This window comes from Sarcophilus harrisii, chromosome 2, assembly GCF_902635505.1.
Source record: "Sarcophilus harrisii chromosome 2, mSarHar1.11, whole genome shotgun sequence".
Lineage (NCBI taxonomy): Eukaryota > Metazoa > Chordata > Mammalia > Dasyuromorphia > Dasyuridae > Sarcophilus > Sarcophilus harrisii.
The window spans coordinates 403,778,013-403,800,242 of NC_045427.1; the positions used below are offsets into that span (position 1 = coordinate 403,778,013).

At 40.6% G+C, this 22,230-nt stretch overlaps 1 protein-coding gene across 5 annotated transcripts in view; it reads right to left on the reverse strand.

Annotated features, from left to right (window-relative positions):
* SLIT3 (slit guidance ligand 3) overlaps positions 1-22,230 on the reverse strand; it is a 772,326-nt gene that overhangs the window by 109,321 nt on the left and 640,775 nt on the right. For all 5 annotated transcript variants that reach the window (XM_031949421.1, XM_031949420.1, XM_031949423.1 and 2 more), the window contains 2 exons: positions 11,534-11,677; positions 10,348-10,511 (listed from right to left, as the gene is read on the reverse strand). In XM_031949421.1, the coding sequence (XP_031805281.1) occupies positions 10,348-10,511; positions 11,534-11,677 (308 nt within the window). The remainder of the gene's footprint in view (positions 1-10,347; positions 10,512-11,533; positions 11,678-22,230) is intronic.

Below are 22,230 nucleotides of genomic sequence, written 5' to 3' on the forward strand. Positions count from 1 at the left end.
CTGTAGGGACCATTCCATCCCAGTCTAGTGACACAAGAAACCCACAGAAAAAAGCATGAGTTTCCATATAGTCAAGGGTTTTCTGTCTTAGGCAAATTGACTACTCAGAGCTCTCTAAGTCTATTCCTCCCTGAACTATACCGACTTAGATGATTTTTCCCTAGACACGTTGGCTTGTGGAGTTCCAGACGGAACCTCATTTTGCAATTCCTTGCCAAGTAACTTGTTCTCTTTTGACGGGTCCATGAGTAGAAATGAAGCAGCATTCCATTTCATTTATGAAAGTGTTTATAATGGGATTTTTGAACCAAGATATCAGAGCTACTGATCAAAGGAAGACAGAGAGAGGCAGACAAGGTACATAATTTGCTTTACAACAATTAGAGGATCTAAAAGAAGTGGCGGAGGGGACAATGATTAGAAGACAGCATTTGAGGATAGTAGCCTATTAAATGGATTTTCGTCATATTCAAAGGGAGGCCAGTTTGCACTTAGCAAGAACCATCTTTATAATATGGCTAGATTACAATAGACATATCTTTACAACAAACATTTTAATCTATTTTCATAAGGTGATCTTGCATTAGATCTACTGGACTTATATATTCCCTTTTTCTTCCTTTCTCTCTTTCCTTTCTTTCTCTTCCTTCCTTCCTCCCTTCCTTCCTTCCTCCCTTCTTTCCTCTCCCTCTCCCTCTCCCTCCCTCTCCCTCTCCCTCCTCCTCCCTTTCCCCTTCCCCCTCTCCCTCTCCCTCTCTTTCCCTCTCCTTCTCCCTCTCCCTCTCTCTCTCTCCTTTCTATTTTCCCCTTGCTATTGTTGCATTTGTGATTGTCTAATAATGACTGCATTGGGATGTGGTCTTTATATACATGTGGGACAATTGTTAATAAAAACACATGCAATCTAAGACGTCCTAACCCAGGCTTGGCTTGAAATGCAGGCCCTGTCACTTCGTATTTCATTGTTGAACTACCCAGAGCACCTTAAAATCATTTGTTAGACCTAATGATTATAGCTACCAAAAAGTATTTTTAACTTTTCCAGAGCTTTAAAAGTCAATGGCAATCTTGATGCAGATTTGTCACTGCCAGAAATATTTAGGAGGAGAGGGCTAACTCCAGGAAGGCAGAACTCCTCCTCTTCAGGGGCATTTGGAATGAAGAATTCTTGGAGGCTTTTGAGTAGGGCTATAAAACTGCACTTGAAATGGGTCTTAGGAGAGCTGATGTCATCTTGGCCCTGTGCCTCTCCTCTCTACTCCCCCTTCCCTCCCAGCAGGCAGCTCTGAACAACATTTGTGTGATCGGGTTGGGAGGGAGGAATCTAAAACCTTTAATAAGGGGAGGCAGGGGAGAATCCACATTTTCCATCAGTAATACAATTGCATTATTAATTCCTGCTCGGGCGATGTTCTCCAGGAGGGGCACACACACAGAGGGAATAGACCATTTGCATGATTTCCTTGCCAGCAGCAGTTTGGAATCCCTCTCCCTGCATACAGGGCTAGCATGTTAGGTGGGGCACCATCGAGGCTGCTGCCTTAATGATGTGTGCTCTTTCTTCATCCTTGGGCAGTTGTAGAGAGGAAAGTCAGGGTCCCATTGGAGTTACTGAAAACCTCTAGCTGGGTCGATGGATCCTATAGAATAACTGGATCAACTTTGAACTGTGAACATTCATGCCACAGGCTGGTACAGATCATTCCATAATTGCTCTAGGATTCTTTTCCCTTTCCCTTTTGTCCTTTCTGACCCTCCTCATGATGAGATGGCTGAAAGAAAAAGAGACAGAAACAGAGAGGGAGAAGGAGGGACACAGGACAAAAAGATAATGGGGAAGAATAAAAGTCTGCAGGGTTTTGTTGGCTAAAGAGGGTTATCTGGACAAGCACACAGTCAGAAATGATGAATAGCACACACAGAGGTTTGCCAGGCACTCAAACCCATCCATTAGTCTGCAAAGGCTGTGGGAATCAGACGCCAGTAACCTGATAACATTTACTATTTTACTAGAAGCCTGGTGATCACTTGGGCAGGTGGCCGTCCTATTAAGTTATTCCCATCAGAGAAACTAATGCATGCCCTAACCATCTGCCCAAAAGGCTGAGTTAAATGAAGTTGGCCTTCTGGCCATGTAATGTTTTTTCAGGACCAAACTGGACAGAGCACTTTAAGGTCCAAGTGATTGAAGGTGCCTGATTAAAGGCTAGTTGGGAGATTCTTCCCTCTATTGTAACACTTCATCTCAGTACAGAGAGAATGGCAGCAGTGAAGGGGGAACAGTTTGTTTTCACTATTCCAAGAAGAAAGGAAAATTTTGGGGCTCACAGGTTTATTTTGAAGCTATTACTCACAAAGGTATTGATGTGGCTTTTGCTGTAGGGGGAAATCCATTTAAATTGTCTTCATTCCCTGCACAATTTCCATTTTGTAATGATAGACATAGTACCTTGAGAGAGGGCATGATGCTGAGTGTTAAAACAAATAATCACCTATTTAATGCTCTCACATTATTGGTCCATAGGACCACCTTTGCATTGAGGGTAAACTGAGGTTTGCAAGTCATTTGGAATCACATGATGATGCACACATGGGAACACAAATTGGGGGCCCAGGTCCTGAATGTTAGATTGGGAGGGAATAACAACATGGAGTTCAGAACTGGAACCAGAGTATTCATATAGTAGTTTGGATTGGATGGCCATAGAGATCCCTTCTAACTCTCACATTCTCTAATTCTGGTTTGAATTTCATTTCTGTTAATTATTTTCTTTGAGAGTATTGAAATTTACATTTCAATTCTTCTAATTATTAGCTCTATAACCTTGAAAAGGTCATCCACCTCTCTGGGCCAGAGTTTACATCTATGTAAATGAAGGGACTGAGGAGATAATTTCTAAGGCCTCTTCCAATTCAAAAGTCCATGGTTTTATGAAATTGAGCCCATTCCCCATGGCAGTTGATAATGTGTCAGCCTAGAGGATTGGGAGATGAGAAACAGAGATCCCTTCCCTGTATTGACAAAGTAGACATTTCTCTAGGAGGTTCCCAGTGAGGTGGGAAAACATCTCTAACAGAGTCAACCTAGACTTTTGGCTCTTTTGTTACTGTGATCTGGCCAAGGACAGAAGGGTCTTCCAATGGCTTCCCTAACCTTTAGTGAGGGATTCTGCTTAGTAAAATAGACCTACCCCACTGCTAAATTTCTAGAATACTCTAAAGTTCTACTATTATTTTTTACCCTAAAGGTTGAAGGAAGCCTGAAGCAGCATAGCATTCCCAACACAAAACCTTTGGAAAAGCTATATTGGGATAAAAATTCTGGGCTGAGATTTTCCCATGAAGCCATGGAACGTGTGCATGGACTGGAAATGTTTAATGCTTGTCCTTTTTTACTCCCTTAGGGGAAAGGAAGGAGCTGAATCAGGATACTCTGAGTTGCTTCACTTCCTTCATCCCAGCATTCTGAGCATGTGCCTTGTTGTACTGGTTTAGAGATCTGGATTCGAGTCTAGCCTTTGGCACAGACTCGCAGTGTGATTTTGCATGCACGAATCTACTTTTCTGTTCCCACTTTTCCTACCTACAAAATAATCCCCATCCTCCCCTCCCTCCCCACACAGAGCAAACAGGAGCCAGGTAATTCACAGGTGCACCACTTGGAGATGAATGTCCCCTAAATAAGTGGTTCCGTGACTGCGGACCAAACTCGGCCCATACATGTCCTCAGTTCATCCTTGGAGTCCCCTCCAGTGCCGGGCCCTGGCCGGTAGAGGGGAGATGTGTGGATGGCTAGGAGGTTGAGAGGCAGAAGCCCAGGTCGTCCTGGCTGTGGCAAGGCCTGAGGCCCGTGGAGATGGCCTTCCCATGGTGCTCCGTGGCAGAGAAGAGAAGAGTCCGGCGGCGGCGAAGGAGCAGTAGCAGCAGCAGCAGGAGGAGGAGAAGGAGGAGGCGCTGGGCCATGCTGCAGAAAAGCACGGAGCTTTCCGCGGTGCTTGACAGAACCATGTTCTGTTTCTATCATTCCACCACATGGTTAGATCAAGCACAAAGGAAAGCCCCGTGGCTGTGGCCAGTGAGAGTCAAGGTTAGGCAGCAGCATCACAGAGAGAGCTCAGAGGAAGCAGCGTGGAGAGGAAGCAGGAGCTTGGCCGGTGCTGGCTGCACGTGGCTCGGTCACTGGGCCTGGGCAGAGGCCTGAAGGGCTTCCAAGGACAACAGACCAGCTTCCCCCTTTCCACCTGGCCAGGGGAGACACGGTGGCGGAGGCACAGAGGTGGCAGTGGGCTATGGAGGCTTGTTAGACACACAAACTTGGAAGCTTTGGAGTTGACCTCTATCCCTCCCAGTGGGAACATTTCAAGCCACAAGAAGATATTTGCAAGATTGAATCAGCTGCTTCGGCCTGGAGTTGGGTACATCACAGCCCCAAGGCTGGCTCTCTGACGCAGCCCCCATCCCCACCCCGCAAAACTACTTATGGAGGCGCTGAAAAAGGAATCCAGAGAAGCAGGACCTTGTCCTGACTAGTTTCCAAATTTTGTAGATAGTGAGACCCCACCTCCCCCTCGTGTGATAGCAGCAAATGCCTCCCTGTCAGCTCCTCTTCTCACATTAAACAATAGACATTTTCCAATAGAAACACTTTGACAGTAAAAATCCGGTAAATAGAAACAAACAAATGACATGCCATTCTGTTCCCTACTTTTCCTAACTGTGAAATTATTCCCAGCTTCCTTCCCTCACAGGAATACAGAGTAGGGCGAAGCCAGGCAATTCACATGAATGGCACTTGAAAAATGAAATGTGCTCTCTCAATAAGTGGTCCCATTACTATTGACAAAGATTAGCTAATGCATTTTATCATTTCACCCTTCAATTCCTCCCCAGGGCTTGCCAGATTATTCCTAGACAAACTATTGTCTCATCATTTCTAAGTTCAGAGGTCTCCCTGAAACAATTACCGGTATCTCATCATTGCTTCACAATATTTTCCTGTCTTCCTCTTGATCAATTGGAGGCATGGGACTGGGAGAGAAGTGGTGTTACAAAACAGCATTAGGAGACAGACCAGGGTCTTCCAACGTGGAACAAGATGTTTAGCGTAAATTAGACATAGAATTTGTTGGGATTCAAGAAACTCCACGGGCACATCTACCTCCCCAAACACCACAGAATTGTCCAGGGGCTTTTTAATTTCTAATATAGAACTGATGAAGAACTGACATGAGCCACAGCCATTTAAAGAATGCAGACCTTTAAGATAATCTTGTCTAACGTCTTCATTTTACAGAGGAAGAAATTGAGGCTCAAACAGAGAAAGAAGCTTGCCAAAGGAGAAAAAGTGACACAAGGATAAAGCATACAGAATTAGGATTTGAAGTCAGATTATTAGAATTTAGAAATTAGCAATGGATTATTTTTTTTTAATATGTGTATGTTGAACAAAGTTGTCTTTTTAAAAATTTAAGTGAATATGCTTTTTTAGATTTTTTTCATTTATTCTTAATTTTGTTGCTTAAATCAGCATCAAAAATATAAAACACACGTGTGTATATATATATATATATATATATATATATATATATGTATTCACACACATACATACATATGCACAAACTCTGGGGTGTGTGTGTGTGTGTGTGTGTATGTGTGTGTGTGCGTGTGCACATTATTCCAGGGACTGGAAAGTCACTATCAAAACTATTATCCTAAGGTGATAGAGCCATTAAGGCTTTACTTATTCTCTGCAAACATATTTCTACCATTTAGGGTCTATCCCTACGGGGTTCTTCTTAGGAGACACTCTCTATTTGACTCTGTCATTAGATCTGAAATTTTTACAAACAAAATCGATTTTTTCTGTGGAGATAGGTTCTGACTAAAACTGCCTAACATTCCCTGAAAAGATTCTGGTTTGGAGATGGGGTCATCCAGTCTCCTGAGAAACAAAAATTCTGGCATATTGGAGCTATCATTGGAGAAGTCCCCCCAGTTTTCTGGAGCTCTCACAGAGGAGAAAATAAAAATCAGGTCTCTAAGAAGTCCAGACAAACTACAGGGAAGCTCTGGAGATAAGCCCTCCTCATGCTTGGCTTTATCTTGGCCTATAATTCTCACAGGGGCAAAGATCTGGAGCTGAATGGGACTTCGGGTGCCATTTCCTTCAACCTCCTAATTTTGCAGATAAGGAAAGTGAGGGAGGTTGAGTGATTTGTCCAAGATCACACAGATGGTAAGCATCAGAGACAGCTCTGAAATTCCATTCGAATGGAGAAATACATATGACTCTAAATTCAGCATCTGAAGAAAAGAGAATAGCAATACCAGGACCAGGAAAAAAACCTTTCTCTTTTCATGATCAAGATTTATCACCTCATCTTACTTTTTTTTTTTTTTTTGCTTCTCCATGAAGAAAAAAAAGGGGTAATGAATTATAATAGTGGGACTAAGCAAGGAATTATAAGTCCTAGGTCCTAACTCTTGCTTTGAATCTTGCTCTGTGGCTTAGGCAAGTCACATCCTTTCCTTGAGCCTCAGTTCTCTCTTTTGAAAAATTAGGGATATGGGACTAGATGATCTCTACTGTCTCTTCCTTTCCTGCTCTAACCCATTGTGATTTCACTACAATATTTCACCAATTGATTTATCCAATGAACAATCTCCAAACTGGGCAGACCCAAGGTATCACCACATTTTTTTCCCCTAAACTTACTATTATTTCATATACATGTTTATATCACAGAGGAAAAACAATAAACAGAAGACAGCTTTTAATGGAACTATATTATTCTGGGAAAAGCTTTTAGGTTCTCACCCTGCCAGATCATACTTTTCAAAAGGTCTTAATCTGATGCCCAGATTACACAAACCACCAATATTCACCTCTAACCTGATATTAGCCCCATGCGCCGGATGCTGCTGATATTGAGAAGCAGAGATGAGACAGCCAGGAAACCAGATGTGGCCCAGCCGAAGAATGGCTTTCCAAGTTTCAGAAGCAGAACTCTAATTGGGTTTTAATTAAATCACCCATCTTTTCAATAGGGGAGCTTTTAGGGCAAAGTAAAACAAAGAGTTATTATCTGCCAAATGCAATATCTGTCAATTGCCCTTCTTTTTTTCCCTAGTGTCTCTTAGGAAGTAGGTAATTTCAGACTCAGAGTTTCCTAAACTATAAGCACAATGTTCTTCAGTATTTTCTCCTCCTCTCTGATTTAGAAATACTTTGTTTCAGGGACAGAGAAGTCACCCAACGACTCTCCTTTATCCCTTTGTTGTCAAGATCTGCTTCTTTTTCTCTATTTGATTCTTTCTTTCTTCCCATGCACTACAATATCTACAATGTCTCAACTGTATAACTCCAGAAGGCTTTTTCAATAAGGGGCATAAAGTTTTGTTCATTAAAAGCTTCATAAACATTAATCAGCTGAGGAGTCATGTTAGGTTGTTACATATAGGTCCCTAACTCTGCAGCACCTTAAACTCCTAGCTTGATTTGGGGGTATCTCTTTTGGGAGGAATATTCAGCCTTCTGGTCTCGGTAACTCAAACTGAGTTTTTTTTATTAATTAGGAGCTAGGTATGGACAGTCTCCCCCATTCCCCCTTCTCTTGCTCCCTTGGTCTCACTACTGCTCATCATCATACCTACCAGAAAAGTTAGGCAGACAGAAAAAGGTAAAATTAAAATCTGATTGGCCAATCTATTCTGCTTCTCTTTTAGCAATTACAGTGTAACAGTTAGTCTGAAGAGGGAACTGAAAGGGAGACAGGGATTTATTTCTGAGACTTGACTTCTCCCTTCTTCTCCCTACCTCTCCATCCCCTAGATAATTGGAAATTGGTGGCTCTGATTTTTCTTACATAGGAAAGAATTACAGACTTTGAAAGTTGGAAAGGACCTCACTGGCCATTTAATTCAACACCTACCTATAAGGGATTTTCATTCTAACATAGTGGGCAAATGATCACTCAGCTTCTGCTTGTAGGTGTTCCTTGAAGATAATATCCTCCCTGAGTTTTAAACAGCTCTAGTTTTTTTAATTGATCCCCACATGATATGGACTCATGGTTTTCTGCTATACTATTTACCCTCTTCTCTGGATACATTCCAGCCTACCTGTTCAGCCATTCTTTTTCAGGCATGTCCAACTCTTTGTGACTTCCCTCAAAATTTAGTGTGTATTTTTTTGTGTGTGTGTGTTTGCAGTGTAGTATACTGGTTTTTGGGAGGGACAAGAACAAAGGCAAAAATTCTCTCTTATAAGAGGTGAGATTAATCATCAAAAATATGAGGTTACTTCCTATTGAGCATCCAGCCTGAAATCAGACTCAAATTCAACTCCAGCATCGCTGTGTGACACTGGGCAAGTTACTTAGCCCTGTTTGTCTCAGCTTTCTTTATAAAATGAGTTAGAGAAGGAAATGACAAACCACTTCACTCTCTCATACTGCCAGGAAAACCCCACATGGAGTCACCAAGAGTGGGATATGACAGCATAACAATATCACTTCCTTTAGGGAATTCCAAAACTTGAAGATTTGGTCTGATAATCAGTAAAAGAAGATATTTTTGCTTGTTCCTATTAGTCCTGTGTTCCAAGGTAGTAGCATTCCTGGGAACTAGATAAATTGGTCTCTCTCTTCTCCTATTGCAGAGAGTCTGCTACTTAATTGACTCCAGGTTCCCACTAAAGTCTATACTCTCCATCCCAGGCCAAACTAGTGTCAGTCCCATCAGAGATGGAGAGATTACAGCTGGCAGATGGCATCCTGTCTTTCTCCTCATCTTCTCCTCACATATTCCAATCTCAGCCTCTGAATTAGAGTGTCCGAGAGCAATTTAGATTAGAACACTTAATTAGATCAGTCCAGACTTGACAGGAGGGAGGTGTGAGTAGGTAGAAGGATGCTGGTGTCAGCCATCACCTCTTCAGGCCCCAGAAAAGGATGGGCTTGTCTGAGGTAGCAGTCAGGGGCTGATGAAAGTTTTCCACCCTGGGACTTCCACAGGCTTAGGAAAAAGCTCAGGAGGTAGGGAGGGGCTTGTGAGATTTGGCTCCAGAATGAGAGAGGGCATAATTAATATAGTCAGAATTTCGGTCACAAATTCTCATGCTCTGGGAGCCAGAGCTGAAATCATGGTGTAAGCAATATAAATTCTCATACTATATTGAAGTCCTGGGGGGACATCCTCTAGGTTAAGAAAATCTTCATGTTTCCATTTGGGACACAGTACCAAAAGGTCCAACATAGACGACAAAACAATGCCCGTAAAGCAAGAAAAAGCTGTTCCCTGTTCGTAGGTTTCTGCTTATCAGGGAAGTCTGTTCCTCTAGTGACTAGCTCATGAACACTCAAAGCTAATCTCAGGAGAAAATTCTTAGGAAGGAGGAGGGAAAAGAAAATGGGAGGAGGGAAGGATGTGAAGGAGAGGGGGAAGAGAGCTTTTCTTGATGACACAGATTGCTAGAGTTGTCCACATCCAATCTTAGCACCTCGTGCTATCAATCTCTCACCACTGGGAGCACAATCTATCATGGTGATTTTTCCAGTGGAAAAAAGACATAAACGATAGTAATTTTTATCCAAAAGCTTGTCTAGCTATTCAGTCAATAAGAGCTATTTCTCTTCCAGTCATGATGGGCTGAGACTTCCCTGTGCACTGTTGTCCCTTCAGGGGGTGCTCCAAGACCAGCTGAGCTGGCTCCAAAGCAGTGTCGGACCAGTTAAAAAACTAGAGGTCTAAGCCAAAGGCTTCTAAAGCAAGCCTCCTCCTCTTCCCATACACCTGAAAAATAACCTAACACCTGTCTAGGCTTGGGTGGGGGGCAGGGAATCTAGTAACCTGGGACATCAACATCTGCATAGAAGGCAAGGCCCCAGAGATTACCTAGTATAACTTGAAGCCTGGCTTGAGATATCAAACAATTTGATTTTAATTTCTGTTGTTTGGGAAGCACACCTTTCCTTTTAAAAATAAAGGAGACTAAAACAGATGCATGCAAATGATACCTTCTCCCTGGTTCCCAATCAGACTGAGATAACCTGCAGATTATGTTTTCCCTTTCCTTTATTTCCCCATCCATTTCCTCACCCCCTCCATCCCACCCCTCATCAACCCAGCTGTGTGTGTGTGTGTGTGTGTGTGTGTGTGTTTTCTTTTAAATCCATAAGGTAATTGGTTTTCTAGAGGGCTAACCAAATTTCTCCAATTTAATTTGCAAAGATGCTCCGTGAGGATCCATTACAGCACACACTGTCCTGCAGATTGGATTAGCGGCCTCTCTGGGGCTGCTGATTTCTGAATTGAAAAGCGTGGCCCTGGCCAGTATAACCCGATTACCTGAGCAGCGGAACTTCTTGCTCTTGATTTGGCTGATGCGCTTGTTGGCGAGGCGCCTCGGGCTGCTGCAGCGGGCCCCGCTCGTCTCGATTGGGTTATCCTGGAGGTAGTCAGCTAGCCACTTCAAGTGGCAGTCGCACACAAATGGGTTTTGGGCTAAATGTCTGGGAGAGAGACATGGTGGTTAATTAGGAATGACCCATGATGCCATGCCCCATTGCCCTTCCCCCTCTTGGGGAAGTAATAGAATTCTAGTCCCCCACCACTCCTGCCCCCTGCAAAAGATGGGGGGAATATATGAAAGTGGGAACCTGCTTTCAGACGTAACTCATAGAGGAGAACTTATATAGAAATGGCAAACATGGGAAGGGCCGGCAGGTGCTCATCCTCTAGTCTTCTCACCCATCCAAACAGTCCCCCTTATTTTCTTCAGCTTTGTACGACTTCTGTGTCAGAATGCATTTCTTGTCCTACCCCAAACCCATGGAATTCTCTCTATCCAAGCCTTAAGGCTTGCATCTAGTTGTTTCAAGAATGTGTATTACACAAAACAGCCTCAGAAATCTTCCATATTGTTAATAATTAAATTAGTCAGCAAACATTTATTAAGCACTTACTATATATTAGGTGCTGTGCTAAATACATTTAAATAGCTGCAACATCTGCAAAGCACTTTAAATACATCATTTCATGTATTCCTCACAAAAAGCTCTCTAAGGCACGTGCCTTTATACCCATTTTACAAATGAAGACTAGAGAAGTTAAATCTTAGAAAATTAAAACTTTTCAGCAAGAAACAAATACAGATCTTTCTGATTCCAGGTCTAGCATTCACTGTGCTATATACTTCCTCTCTAGAATTAAGAGCTGTGGTTGAAAACCAGGCTGAGACATGTGTATAGGAAATCTAGCCCAAGGGCTAAGGTCTTGAAATATAGATTCAAAAATTGTTTGCAGCTCTTAATAGTACATTTAAAAACATTAAGACATTTCCTTAGTCCTTGGAGTGAATGGCTAACTAGGAGTTGTTGGAGACTAAAGGCAAGAGCCTGCAGAGTGAATGTGTATCTACTAAGAGACCACATTAATCTAGTGTCTCAGGTGGCTTTGGGATGCTCATGGCTGTAGGTTCTCACATGCTTGTAGCTCTTCCCAGAGACCCACATTGCCAGGGCCATGTACTCACAGTGTCTGGATGGACTGAAGAGGTGCAAAGAGACCTTTGCTGATGGTCTGCAGTTTATTGTCATACAGGGAGAGCAGGTGGAGGTTATGCAGATCTTGGAATGTATTTACCCGCAGACAATTGATCTTGTTGGCATTGAGAAGCCTGGAAATAGAGGAAGGGTTTATAAAGTAATCCTTGCAATTAGCAGAAGGTAGCTAAACTTCAGGATGGGCAGAAAAGCTCGATTACTCTATTATAAGGGCTTTGGTCTTCTGCTGCTATTGAGGAAAGAGCTATCACCATGAAGGAATTCATCAAACCTTCAAATCAAACCCTTAACAAGAATTTATTAAGTGTCTGCTATGTGCTAGGTACTGGAAATACAAAGAAAAGAATGAAATTACATACATACACATATATATGATCACACATATACCAAATAACACAAAATTGTTATAGATGTATATAGCCTAATACACCAGTGCTTATAATAATAATGGCCAATACTATTTACCCATCTACCTATTTGTCCATCTATTTTCATTCCATCATCTATCTTTCTACCTAAATATCCATCCATCCATCCATCTTTCTATCTATCCATCCATTCATCCATCCATCCATCCATCCATCTATCCATCTATCTATAATTCTGTTTGACAAAGTGCTTAATAAACATTAACTCATTTGATTCTCTAACAACTCTATGGAATAGATGCCAAAGATGTTAAGTATAGATATGATGTTAGAAGCAGGATTTGAAGGTGTTTGATCCTATAGATCTTTCCATTTTTACCATGTTACCTCTCTGCACACTGACAGGGAACGGTTTTTGAAAGTGTGTTACCTACAGATTGGGAATTTACTTGGTACTTATTGTTTTACTTTGGATAATAGAGATGAGGAGGAGTTAAAAACAGAAGAAAAGCATATTTCCTCTCAAGGGGGATGGTTGTTTAAAGGAGGTTTAACTTGTCTGGCCCTGATGTGAATGGCTATTAACTGCCTGGTAAGTGGCCAGACAACCTATAGATTCATGACCAAAGGTTGTATCTAGAAACTCCTTAACTAAGATCTATCATTGATCAAAGGCACATGGGAGACGTGGAGTTGACAGAGTTGACACACCTGCTTTCATGGGCCAATGGCTCTGAGCCATTCACTGAAATGGAATTTCAATCTCCATCTGACTTAGGATACAATCTCCTAGTTGGTCTCCCTAATTCCAATTTCTCCCCTCTCCAATTCATCATCTACAAAGCTGGCAAAATAGCTAACACACACAAGTCCTGCCTTGTTTACTGAACAACCTTCAGCGCCTTCCTATCCTCTCTAGGATAAAATATAAGCTTCCAGCTGAGCATTTGAGGCCCTTTACAAACTGGCTCTGACTGACCTTTCCAAGCTTATTTTAGATGACTCCCCTTCACATATTCTACCTTAGAGCCAAGTTGGCTCACATGTTTTGCCCAGACAGCTCATTTTCCACATGCATGTATTCTGAAAGCTATCCCCCATGCTCTCCATCCTCACTTGCATATTTCTGAATATATATATTCCCTCAAGCCTCAGCAAAGGTACTGCCTTCTTCAGGAAGCCTTTCTGAACAGCTCATTTTCCTGTCTCATTGTTATTGAGTCCCTCCTCCAATCATTGTGCACTTATTTGTATCTTATTCCTGCCTCCTCGAGGGCAGGGCCTGCTTTGTTTTTGTTTCTTTCTTCCTAGCACATCATAGATATATAACATTTACTTAATGTAATTTGATGTCCAGGTGAGGAAACTCACTCACCATATGTTATAGATATATAAGGCTAGCACAGGGAGTGATATATAAATTTTCACACATGACTTGGGTAATAAACAAAACCCCAAGGCACTCATGTAGTTTTACCCTGCAGTTAACAATTGTTTATGTGTGTAATAATACTTTTATAATTTTCAGAGTCCTCATGTGCATTATCTAATTTAATTCTCATCACAACCATATGCAGGCATATGGGTCTGCTATCAACTTTTACAGATAAGGTAATTGACTTGGAGAGGTTAAATACTTTGCTCAAGGTTATATGGGAAATTAAGTGACAAAGTTAGAACTTGAACACAGACCTGACTCAGTTATGGCGCTGCAATGATATAGCATTAGCAGTTGTTGGGTATTCTAAGTTACATTATTATGGCCATCCATTAGTAGGCTTTGGAGATTTTCCACATAAAATCTATGTTTGTCTCTATCTTCTGAACATTTTTTTCCCCAAAGAGCATTCTATGCTAGTCACTACTGAACGCTCCCCTCTTCTTAAATTTCCTGTTACTTTCAAGGGCACCATCAATATCCCAGATACCAGGACTTAAAACCTTGATATCATCCTCAACTCAAATTCAAATCTTGTTGTTTTTATCTTTGTCACCTGGTTCATAGATATGCCCTTTGGTCCATCCACACAACCACCTTTTATCACCTGGGCTATTGCAATAATCTCTTAATTGATATCCCTATCTCAAGTCTCTCCCTAGTCCAATTCATCTTTCCTTCAACTTCCAAAGTGATTTTTTCTAGAGCACAGGTCTGACTGTACTCAATAAATTTCAGTTGATTACTGAACTCTCTACTACCTCAAATACAAAATTCTCTATTTTTCATTCAATGTCCTTCATAACTTATTCTTTACATATCTTTCCAGTCTTCTTATATTTTACTTCCTTCTATTTGCATTGGCCTTGTGGCTCCTCCCACATTATAATCCATCTCTTGACTATTCATTTGCACTGGCTGTTCATGTCTAGAATGCTATCCTTCTTTATCTATAACTCCTAGCTTCCCTGATTTTTTTCAGGACTCAACTTAAATCTCACTCTCTATAGGACATTTTCTGCCCTTACCCTAAACTCTAGGCATTTCCATTTAAGATTATCTTCCATTCTCTCTGTCTCTTTTTCCCTCCCTCCCTATATACATTCAGATATAAGGTATATAAACACAGTTATTTGCATGTTTGTCTTCTCAAATGTGATTTCTATGACTGAAGGATTTTTTTTTGCCTTTCTTTGTACTCTTGGAACTTAAAACAATGGCTGGCACATACTAAGTATTTAATAAATGCTTGTTGACTATTTTATCCTATAAAGTCTGGTCAAATACACTAATCATTTGGACAAGAACACTTTTCTGATCCAAAGATAACCTTCTCAAATAGAGAACCAATCAGAAGAACCTGGAGGATGGAAAGACTCAGGAAAAACTTGAATTCACTGGTTGGAAACATTAATAAAAATTCTTAATAAAAAATACAGCACCTTCGGGGGGGGGAGGGGAATATACTATATAAACAAATCATTTAAAGAACTAGCTAGTCTAACAATTTTGGAGAAATCACTCTGGGTTTTCTAAGTAAATCTGGAATTATTTGGTGAAGAATTTTGGGTTCTGGGGAAAGCTAATCCTTAGTCAGGATTTAGGGTGGGAGAGATTGCCCTATTCTGTCTAGTCAGTGCTCTCTTCCCTACCACTCTCAGCTCTCCTAGGCTGCTTTGAGGGTTTAGCTGCATTCTTTTTATTTCAGACTCATGGATCAATAGTAAAACCCATAGGATGGGATGATGACTGTGAAATGTCTCCTAGATGACAAGGCATCAGATTGAAAGTGTGGAAAAATTACCCTTAAAATGTACAATGAAACAAGTCTAGATTCCAAAAGGCATGAAGCAAAAAAATATATATATATATATATTTTTTTTTTCTTTTTCTTTCTTTCTTAGATTGCTTAGCTCTCCAAGGTGGCAAACAAAGGTGCAAGTAAGAAACAGGAAAGCCACTTAGTCTTAGGGTATACCAGTTTTAAAATCTAAGTAAAATCTAATACTTCCTCAGCTCCAATAAGGTCACAAAATCTGTGCCATCATCTTATCTCTTTTCTCTGAGGGAGCCTTTACTTAAAAACCAATTCGCCTATTAAATAACCTATAAGCTTTCTGGGCTGGTTGCATGGAACTAGAATATTTTCAAAAATGTTTCTTAGTAAACTTAGAGCAATGAGGATTACTTACTCAACAGGAAAACCAGCCGATTTCCAAATTGAGAGCATTAGATCTAAAGATGTTTTTACACAACACCTCCTTTCTACTTCTTCACTGGGCTTTGCCATCTACTCTGCTCCAGCATTTTCTGGTACCTTACTAGGCTAAAGCATATGCCCCTATTCTTCACCCTAAAGACAAGCAGGTCTCTTTATCTACTCTGCAACCTAATCCTCTTACATATGTTATTTCCCTCTATTAGAATGTGAACTGCTTAAGAACTAGGAATTGTTTCTCCCTTTTTTTATTTGTAACCTCAGAACTGAACACATAATAAGCACTTAAATGCTTTTTATGCATTCATTCTGTGGAGTGCTTTCAGATCTAGTGGCTACTAGAGTATTTCTTCTTCTTCTTTTTTTTTTTTTTTTTCAAAGGACTGGTCCTTGCTACTTTGAAGAGTCTCATTGAATAACCAGTATATGAAGTCTCTATTCTCTATTCCTTTTCCTACAAAGATCACTCAATATTTCCCTCTGGGGAATGGCGACTTTTGCAAGCTTGGTGATCCATTTGGGCAGGTACACCTGAAGTCTAGGCTAGCCCTGATGCAGTGTGGAAAATGGGGAAACAACAAATAGTCAGTAGTGAACTACTGGGCTGGCAGTAAAGAACTAACAAGCAGGCAGCATCACTCAGGAAAGCAGCCCATTTATTGCTAAGAATGCTGAGATCGTGGGAAGACGACAACTGCAAACTGGTACATCCAAAGCCTGAATATTATTCTGCAAAATAATGAGGGCTACCTAATTGAATTATATGCAACAAGTCCTATAAAGAATGAAGAATAGGCAAGAATACTGCTCTGAATTCCGCAAACATAATAAGAAATAATTATCTTTGAGAGTACATAGATCTCCAGGAAGTCTCCTTATATTGTTCCCTTTAACCTCTACTCCCATTCCTAAGCTTGCTCCCTTTCTACCCCAAAATACAATCATAAAGACAGAAAAAAAACAAAAAACCCCCTACTTATTCAGAATGCAAAAGGAATCCTTTCAAACCAAGATAAGTTTAGAGGTTGCTTGGGCAGTTCTTGGATTCAGAAATCATACCCTGTACAACTTATAAGCTGACAACAGTTATGGACAGGGAGGCTCAACCTCCAGGAATCTATTATACTTGAAAAGCTGAAGCTCTCTGGATCTCCATGTGACAGAGATTCTATCCCAAGTTAACCTGATGCTGGACAGGATCATCAGTGGTACAGATCTATCCCAAGTACCAGGAGTAACTTAGTTATGCCAAAGGAAAGCTTAGTGGCATCTCCTGGGGGTTAGATCTTTGAAGAGAGAAGAACCAGTGAGGAATATCAGGAGACAGCTGCTCTGCTAGTTCTCATTGAACTTCCCAAAAGATGAAATGAATCCCTAAAACTGGCATCCCTAGTTGGCTCCATTGTCTGCTCTCTGTGGGATAATGGGCAAAATGATTTTAGGCTAAGAGTTGGGGAGGAGGGAAAGTAGCATTGCCAGGAATTTTTGAGAGATCATTTATTCTACCCCTTCCCAGTCCCACTTTGAGACAGTATTAATTTATGATCATTTGACAAAGTGTGTTCTATTCTTAAAGACATTCACAGAGAGAGAATCACAACTTAGTCTTTGGTTAAATTCCTGAAACTTAGTCACAGGGGAACACATGAAGAGCCAAGTTAGATTTTTCTCAGAAAAGGAAAGAAACCATAAATAGGAGGAAGAAGGGAGGCTGAGGGAAACAGATCCCTTGAATTTCAGTATAATGGAAATGCTTATCATTTAGTCTCCTTTATTAGGAATATCTGACTGTCACATAATACAGAAAGGAGGATGAATAATTTGTTACTATATGCTCATTCAAACCAAGTTACTGATTACTATATGATCAAAAACATGAGCTACTCTCCTGTCAGAGGAAATTAAGGGAAGTGACATGTTAGGGAGTGGGAATAAAATTATGTCATCTTCTAAATTCATTTCCCAGACCCAAACCTATGATGCACTATGTCTCCCTCCTTTCGTTGGAGTACTTTTGACTTCCACGTATGCTATTTGTCAAGAAGCATTAATACTTAAGGGCATGGACAAAAAATCATTGTGATGAATCAAAGAATTAAAATCCAATTCTTATCATAACTTGTTGCTATTGAGGAAAGTGAGATGGGATGTGGAAGATGCTTAACAGGATGAAACCTGGGGCTCGAAAGAATTTATCCACAGTATAATATCTGGCACACTTCCAGTTCGGTTGAGGGTTGCCCTGAGATTTACAAGTTTCTGGCAGCCTTATTCTCTCCATGTATACTTGCCATCATGGCTCCTAAAGGCCCCCAAACATCTTGTCTTCTCATTCTGTTCTACATCCAAATAAGATGGGGGCATCATTATCTCTAGTTCATGGTGTGGAAGATAAGGGCCAGGTTGAAGTGTGAAAAATTACTTATCTATCTCCCTGACTCCCTAAGCAGACCAATGAAGCAAAAGATAACCTAGACTATTCCTGGCCAAAAACGCAATCAGATCCAAGATCCACAGCTCCATCTGCACCTGCTGGTTCTGGCAACATGTCCTTGGCAGTGACCCAGCCTGAGGGGCAGTGGAGAAACTTAAATCCAGGTCCCCATGGCAGCCAATACATCAGCGGTTACACTAGACCACTGCTCAGGGTTTGGAAAACACAAACATCTGGAGCAAGACTTAACACATACAGGTTGTACTAAAATCATTTTGGCAACTTCAGCCATTCACATGTTGGATTAGTGACTCTGAGCTATCATTCTGGACTATATGAATATTCTCCCCACCTGCCTATCGATCGGTAGTAAGACGGCAGTATCGCTCCTATACACGTACAACATTTATCTGAAATGCAGTTAACACATTCCAGCCTCCTGAGTTCAAGGTCTAATCAGAAAGCTGATGTCTGGAGAGTCTAGTCCCCTTTTAAAGTAATAACTTCAGTTCCAGGAAATGTTATTCTAATAACAGAAGGTCCAGCGCTCCTGATATGGGAAGGATTTCACTAAAACATCCCTTCCTAGAAGCCATACCTCCATTTATAACTAGTATTATAAATATATATTTATTAAATATATAATATAATATAGTGTATATATACATACATGAAAATATATTTATATAAATAGAAATAGTGTTTGTAAAACACTACCAGCAACATAGGTAATTTGCAGAAGAAAGCTGAAGTTGCAAGGATTCCAACAAGGCCCTTCCCTCTACAGTAATAATTGAAGAACCATTAGAATTGGGAATGTTGGAAATACTCAGAATGAAAGGAAACCTTTTCACTGGTCTTCTGTGGCAGCAGGTGCAGGGAGAAAGGACATCTAATTTATGTGCATGCTGAATAGCTCTATTGTCTGGGCTAGCAGCAGAGGCACAGTACAGACACAGTGGGTATTCTAAAGGGCATGTGCCAATACTTGCTCCAGGCCCATATGGGGCAACTCAGAATCACCCTTGTCTTGGCTTAATACGAAGTCCTGGGTAAACTACCTTTCCTGATTGGCAATGACCTTGCCTATCGCACATCTCTTAGAGCCACAGAGGACATCTCAGGCAGGAATCAGTGCTATGTTCCCTTGAGGGAGACCAGAGGAAGCAAGGGAGGATCATTACATTTTAACTCCAGTCAGTATTATGGCACGATTATCAAAGAGTTATTCTAACAATCGAGGTAAGCAAATCAAGAATGTGATGTATACTTCAGCAGCAAATATGGATTTGCTGAACAGAAATGCTCTATCTTAGGTGATATCCAAATGGTAATAGTAATAATAATAATAGCAGCTAGCACTTATATAACGCTTTTAGGTTTGCAAAGCATCGTAAGTGCTATTTTATTTGATTCTCATAATAACCTTGGAAGCTAGGTGCTATTATTTTCCTTATTTAACAGGCTGTGAAACAGTTTGGGAGATATTAAATGACTCGCCCAGATTCACACAGTTAGGGAGAGTCTGAGGTGAGATTTGAATTCAGAAATTCTTGATTCTAAGTTAAAATGTTAACCACTGTTCCATCTGGCTATAGGGCAGTCTAAGGCTTAAAACACCAGTAGCACCTACAATTGACAAAATAGAAGATGTGTTTAGACTGAGGCTGAAGGAATGAGACCCTTTCAGTCACTGCCTTCTGGATGGTTTATACACAAATCAATCAAATGACAAGCATTTATTAAGTCCCCTTAACAAAAATGTTGTTATGTTGTTACCTCTATTGTGGGAAGGGTCCTTTCAGACATTCAGTTGGATGATCACAGAGCATACTACGTGTAGAGAGATAGATAGAGATATAGATGCAGATCATATCTATCTCTCCATGTGTCCATACCATAGGACAGGAAAAAGAATTACAGATTTGGAAATCACAGGACGTGGGTTCAAATCTTTGCTCTGTTACTTACTACCCATATGAGATGGGTCTAGTAACTCTATCTCTAGGGATTGCAATCCCAGTGTAGAACGAGAAACTTGGAATACATTACTTCTAATATTCTCTATAATTCTAGGTTTATGATCCTACCATCTATGATAGAAGAATTCCAAACAGATAGGCATAGAGAACACACAGATTTATTTACTCTTATCTCCAGAGTAGCTGATGGTTGCTAGAGGCAGAATCATGGGCAGATTGGGATGCTCTGAATGCTTCTAAGAACTTTGATGAAATGAGACCTACAAATGCATCAAAGCTGTCCTGTACAGCAAGAAAATAACCTCCTTCTTCATAATGGTACCAGAAGGAAGACGCTAAATATAGTGAAGGCTCTTGAAAATTCCTTGTGAAATCTTAGAAAAGCAGAGAATTTCCAAATTCCTGCTAGAAAAGATTCCATGACTTGGATATTGGAAGATAAAATGCCTTTGCCTAACTGTTTAGTCACTGCTTCTCCCTCATTTCTCCCCCCTAGCACATACTCAAGGTGGTTACTCTCTTTTTTGATAGTTAGATACTTTTCAAGGCACTCAGAGATAAGTAAACCATTAAATTATCAATTGTTGCATCTGTTGTGATTCCATTTATATCTGTTCCTATAAGGGCTTTCCACAGAGATAATATATAAGAATAATGCCATGATCAGTAGGTGGGCAAGGTATTTTTCCATAAGGAAACATTAAGGAAAATGAATTTATCAGGCATAAAAGAAATCTAATCATCCTTCCCTGACCATTTTCTGATATGAGACATGTTTGGATCTAGGAGGCAGAGTTAGAAGCAAGAGAAAGAGGGTTATAAGCAAGCAAAAAAAAGTTTGATGGAAGGAAAAACTTCCAAACAATTATAAAGGTTTATTACTGGAATGAGATATCTCAGGCATGGGGAGGTAGGATATCTCAGATGGGAGTCTGCAAGCCAAGGCTGCATGATCACTTGTGTGGTTTGCAGTGAGGGTTCTTTTCAGATTTGAATTAGACTAAAAGGCTAGTGGGGTCTCTTCCAACTTGGAAATTCAATGAGTTGGTGTGAAGATAACCCTTTTAATATGCCCAGGGAAAAAGCCAGAGCCATAAAACCACAAAGATTCTGGAGTAGCTTACTTACATGTAGGAATGAGGGCCAAGAGCATTATATTTAGGAATGAAAAGAATGATTAACAAAGACCCAACTTATTATTGATTTTGCAGGGTTTAAGCCTTAAGGAAATTCCAGTTCTATGTGTTTTGTAGATTGGGTTGCAATTGGGCTCAAAGAAGAGTTACCTATATTATCTGTCAAACTTTCAGAGAGAAGACAAGAAGAAAGAAGTTACATTTTTACAAAATCTGCCTTGATTGGCACATTTCTTGGCCAAGTCCAATATTCTTGAATAGTCTTGTCTGCTTTCCAAGAAAACCAAAGGACAGGTGGACTAAGGTTGCCTTAATTTATTCCATCCCCCAAGACAGTGCGCCATTAGCTTAAGGCCTCCTGGAATAACTGTAAAATACAATGTGGCTAACATTACTTGAAAACTTCCACCTCAAATTAATGCCCTCCCCACTTGAATAAGTTTCCTACCTATGCCATGCAATCAATGAGAATTGAGCGAATCTATTTATTCCCTCCTGGAGCTGTTACAACAGTGCTAGCAGCTGCCTGTCAGTAGAGGAAATTATAGTCCCACTGACATGGTGACCGATTTTCCTGGTTTAATGATGAATTGAACTCTGAGAAGAGAGCTCTAGTCAGGCATCTGTTTCAAGAGCAGTTGTGACCTGATCTCACTCATAGTTTCCTGTGTATGCAGCCATTAATGCCATAGACTTATACAGCCATTAATGCCATAGACTTCCTTACATGGTGTTGGGTTCAGGCAAATAACAATATGTTAGTAATCAGTAATAATGATGGCCAGCGCAATCAGAATGAGATGAAATTCCTTAGTCACATCTCTATCTTTCATACATAAAGAAGGATTTATACTCTTTAAAATTATCAAAGACCCCAAAGAACTTTTGGTTATGTGGGTTATATCTGCTGATGTTTACCATGTTTGAAATGAGCATTGCTTAGTATTATTATGAAAATAGTTTTGACCTTGTGAACCCCATGAATGGGTCTCAGGAACCCCTAGGAGTTTCCAGTCTGAGAGTTTGAGAGTTGCTGCTGAAGAGGAAGGCAACCAGAATGCTGAGAAGCCATCTATTTGAAGAAGATTGG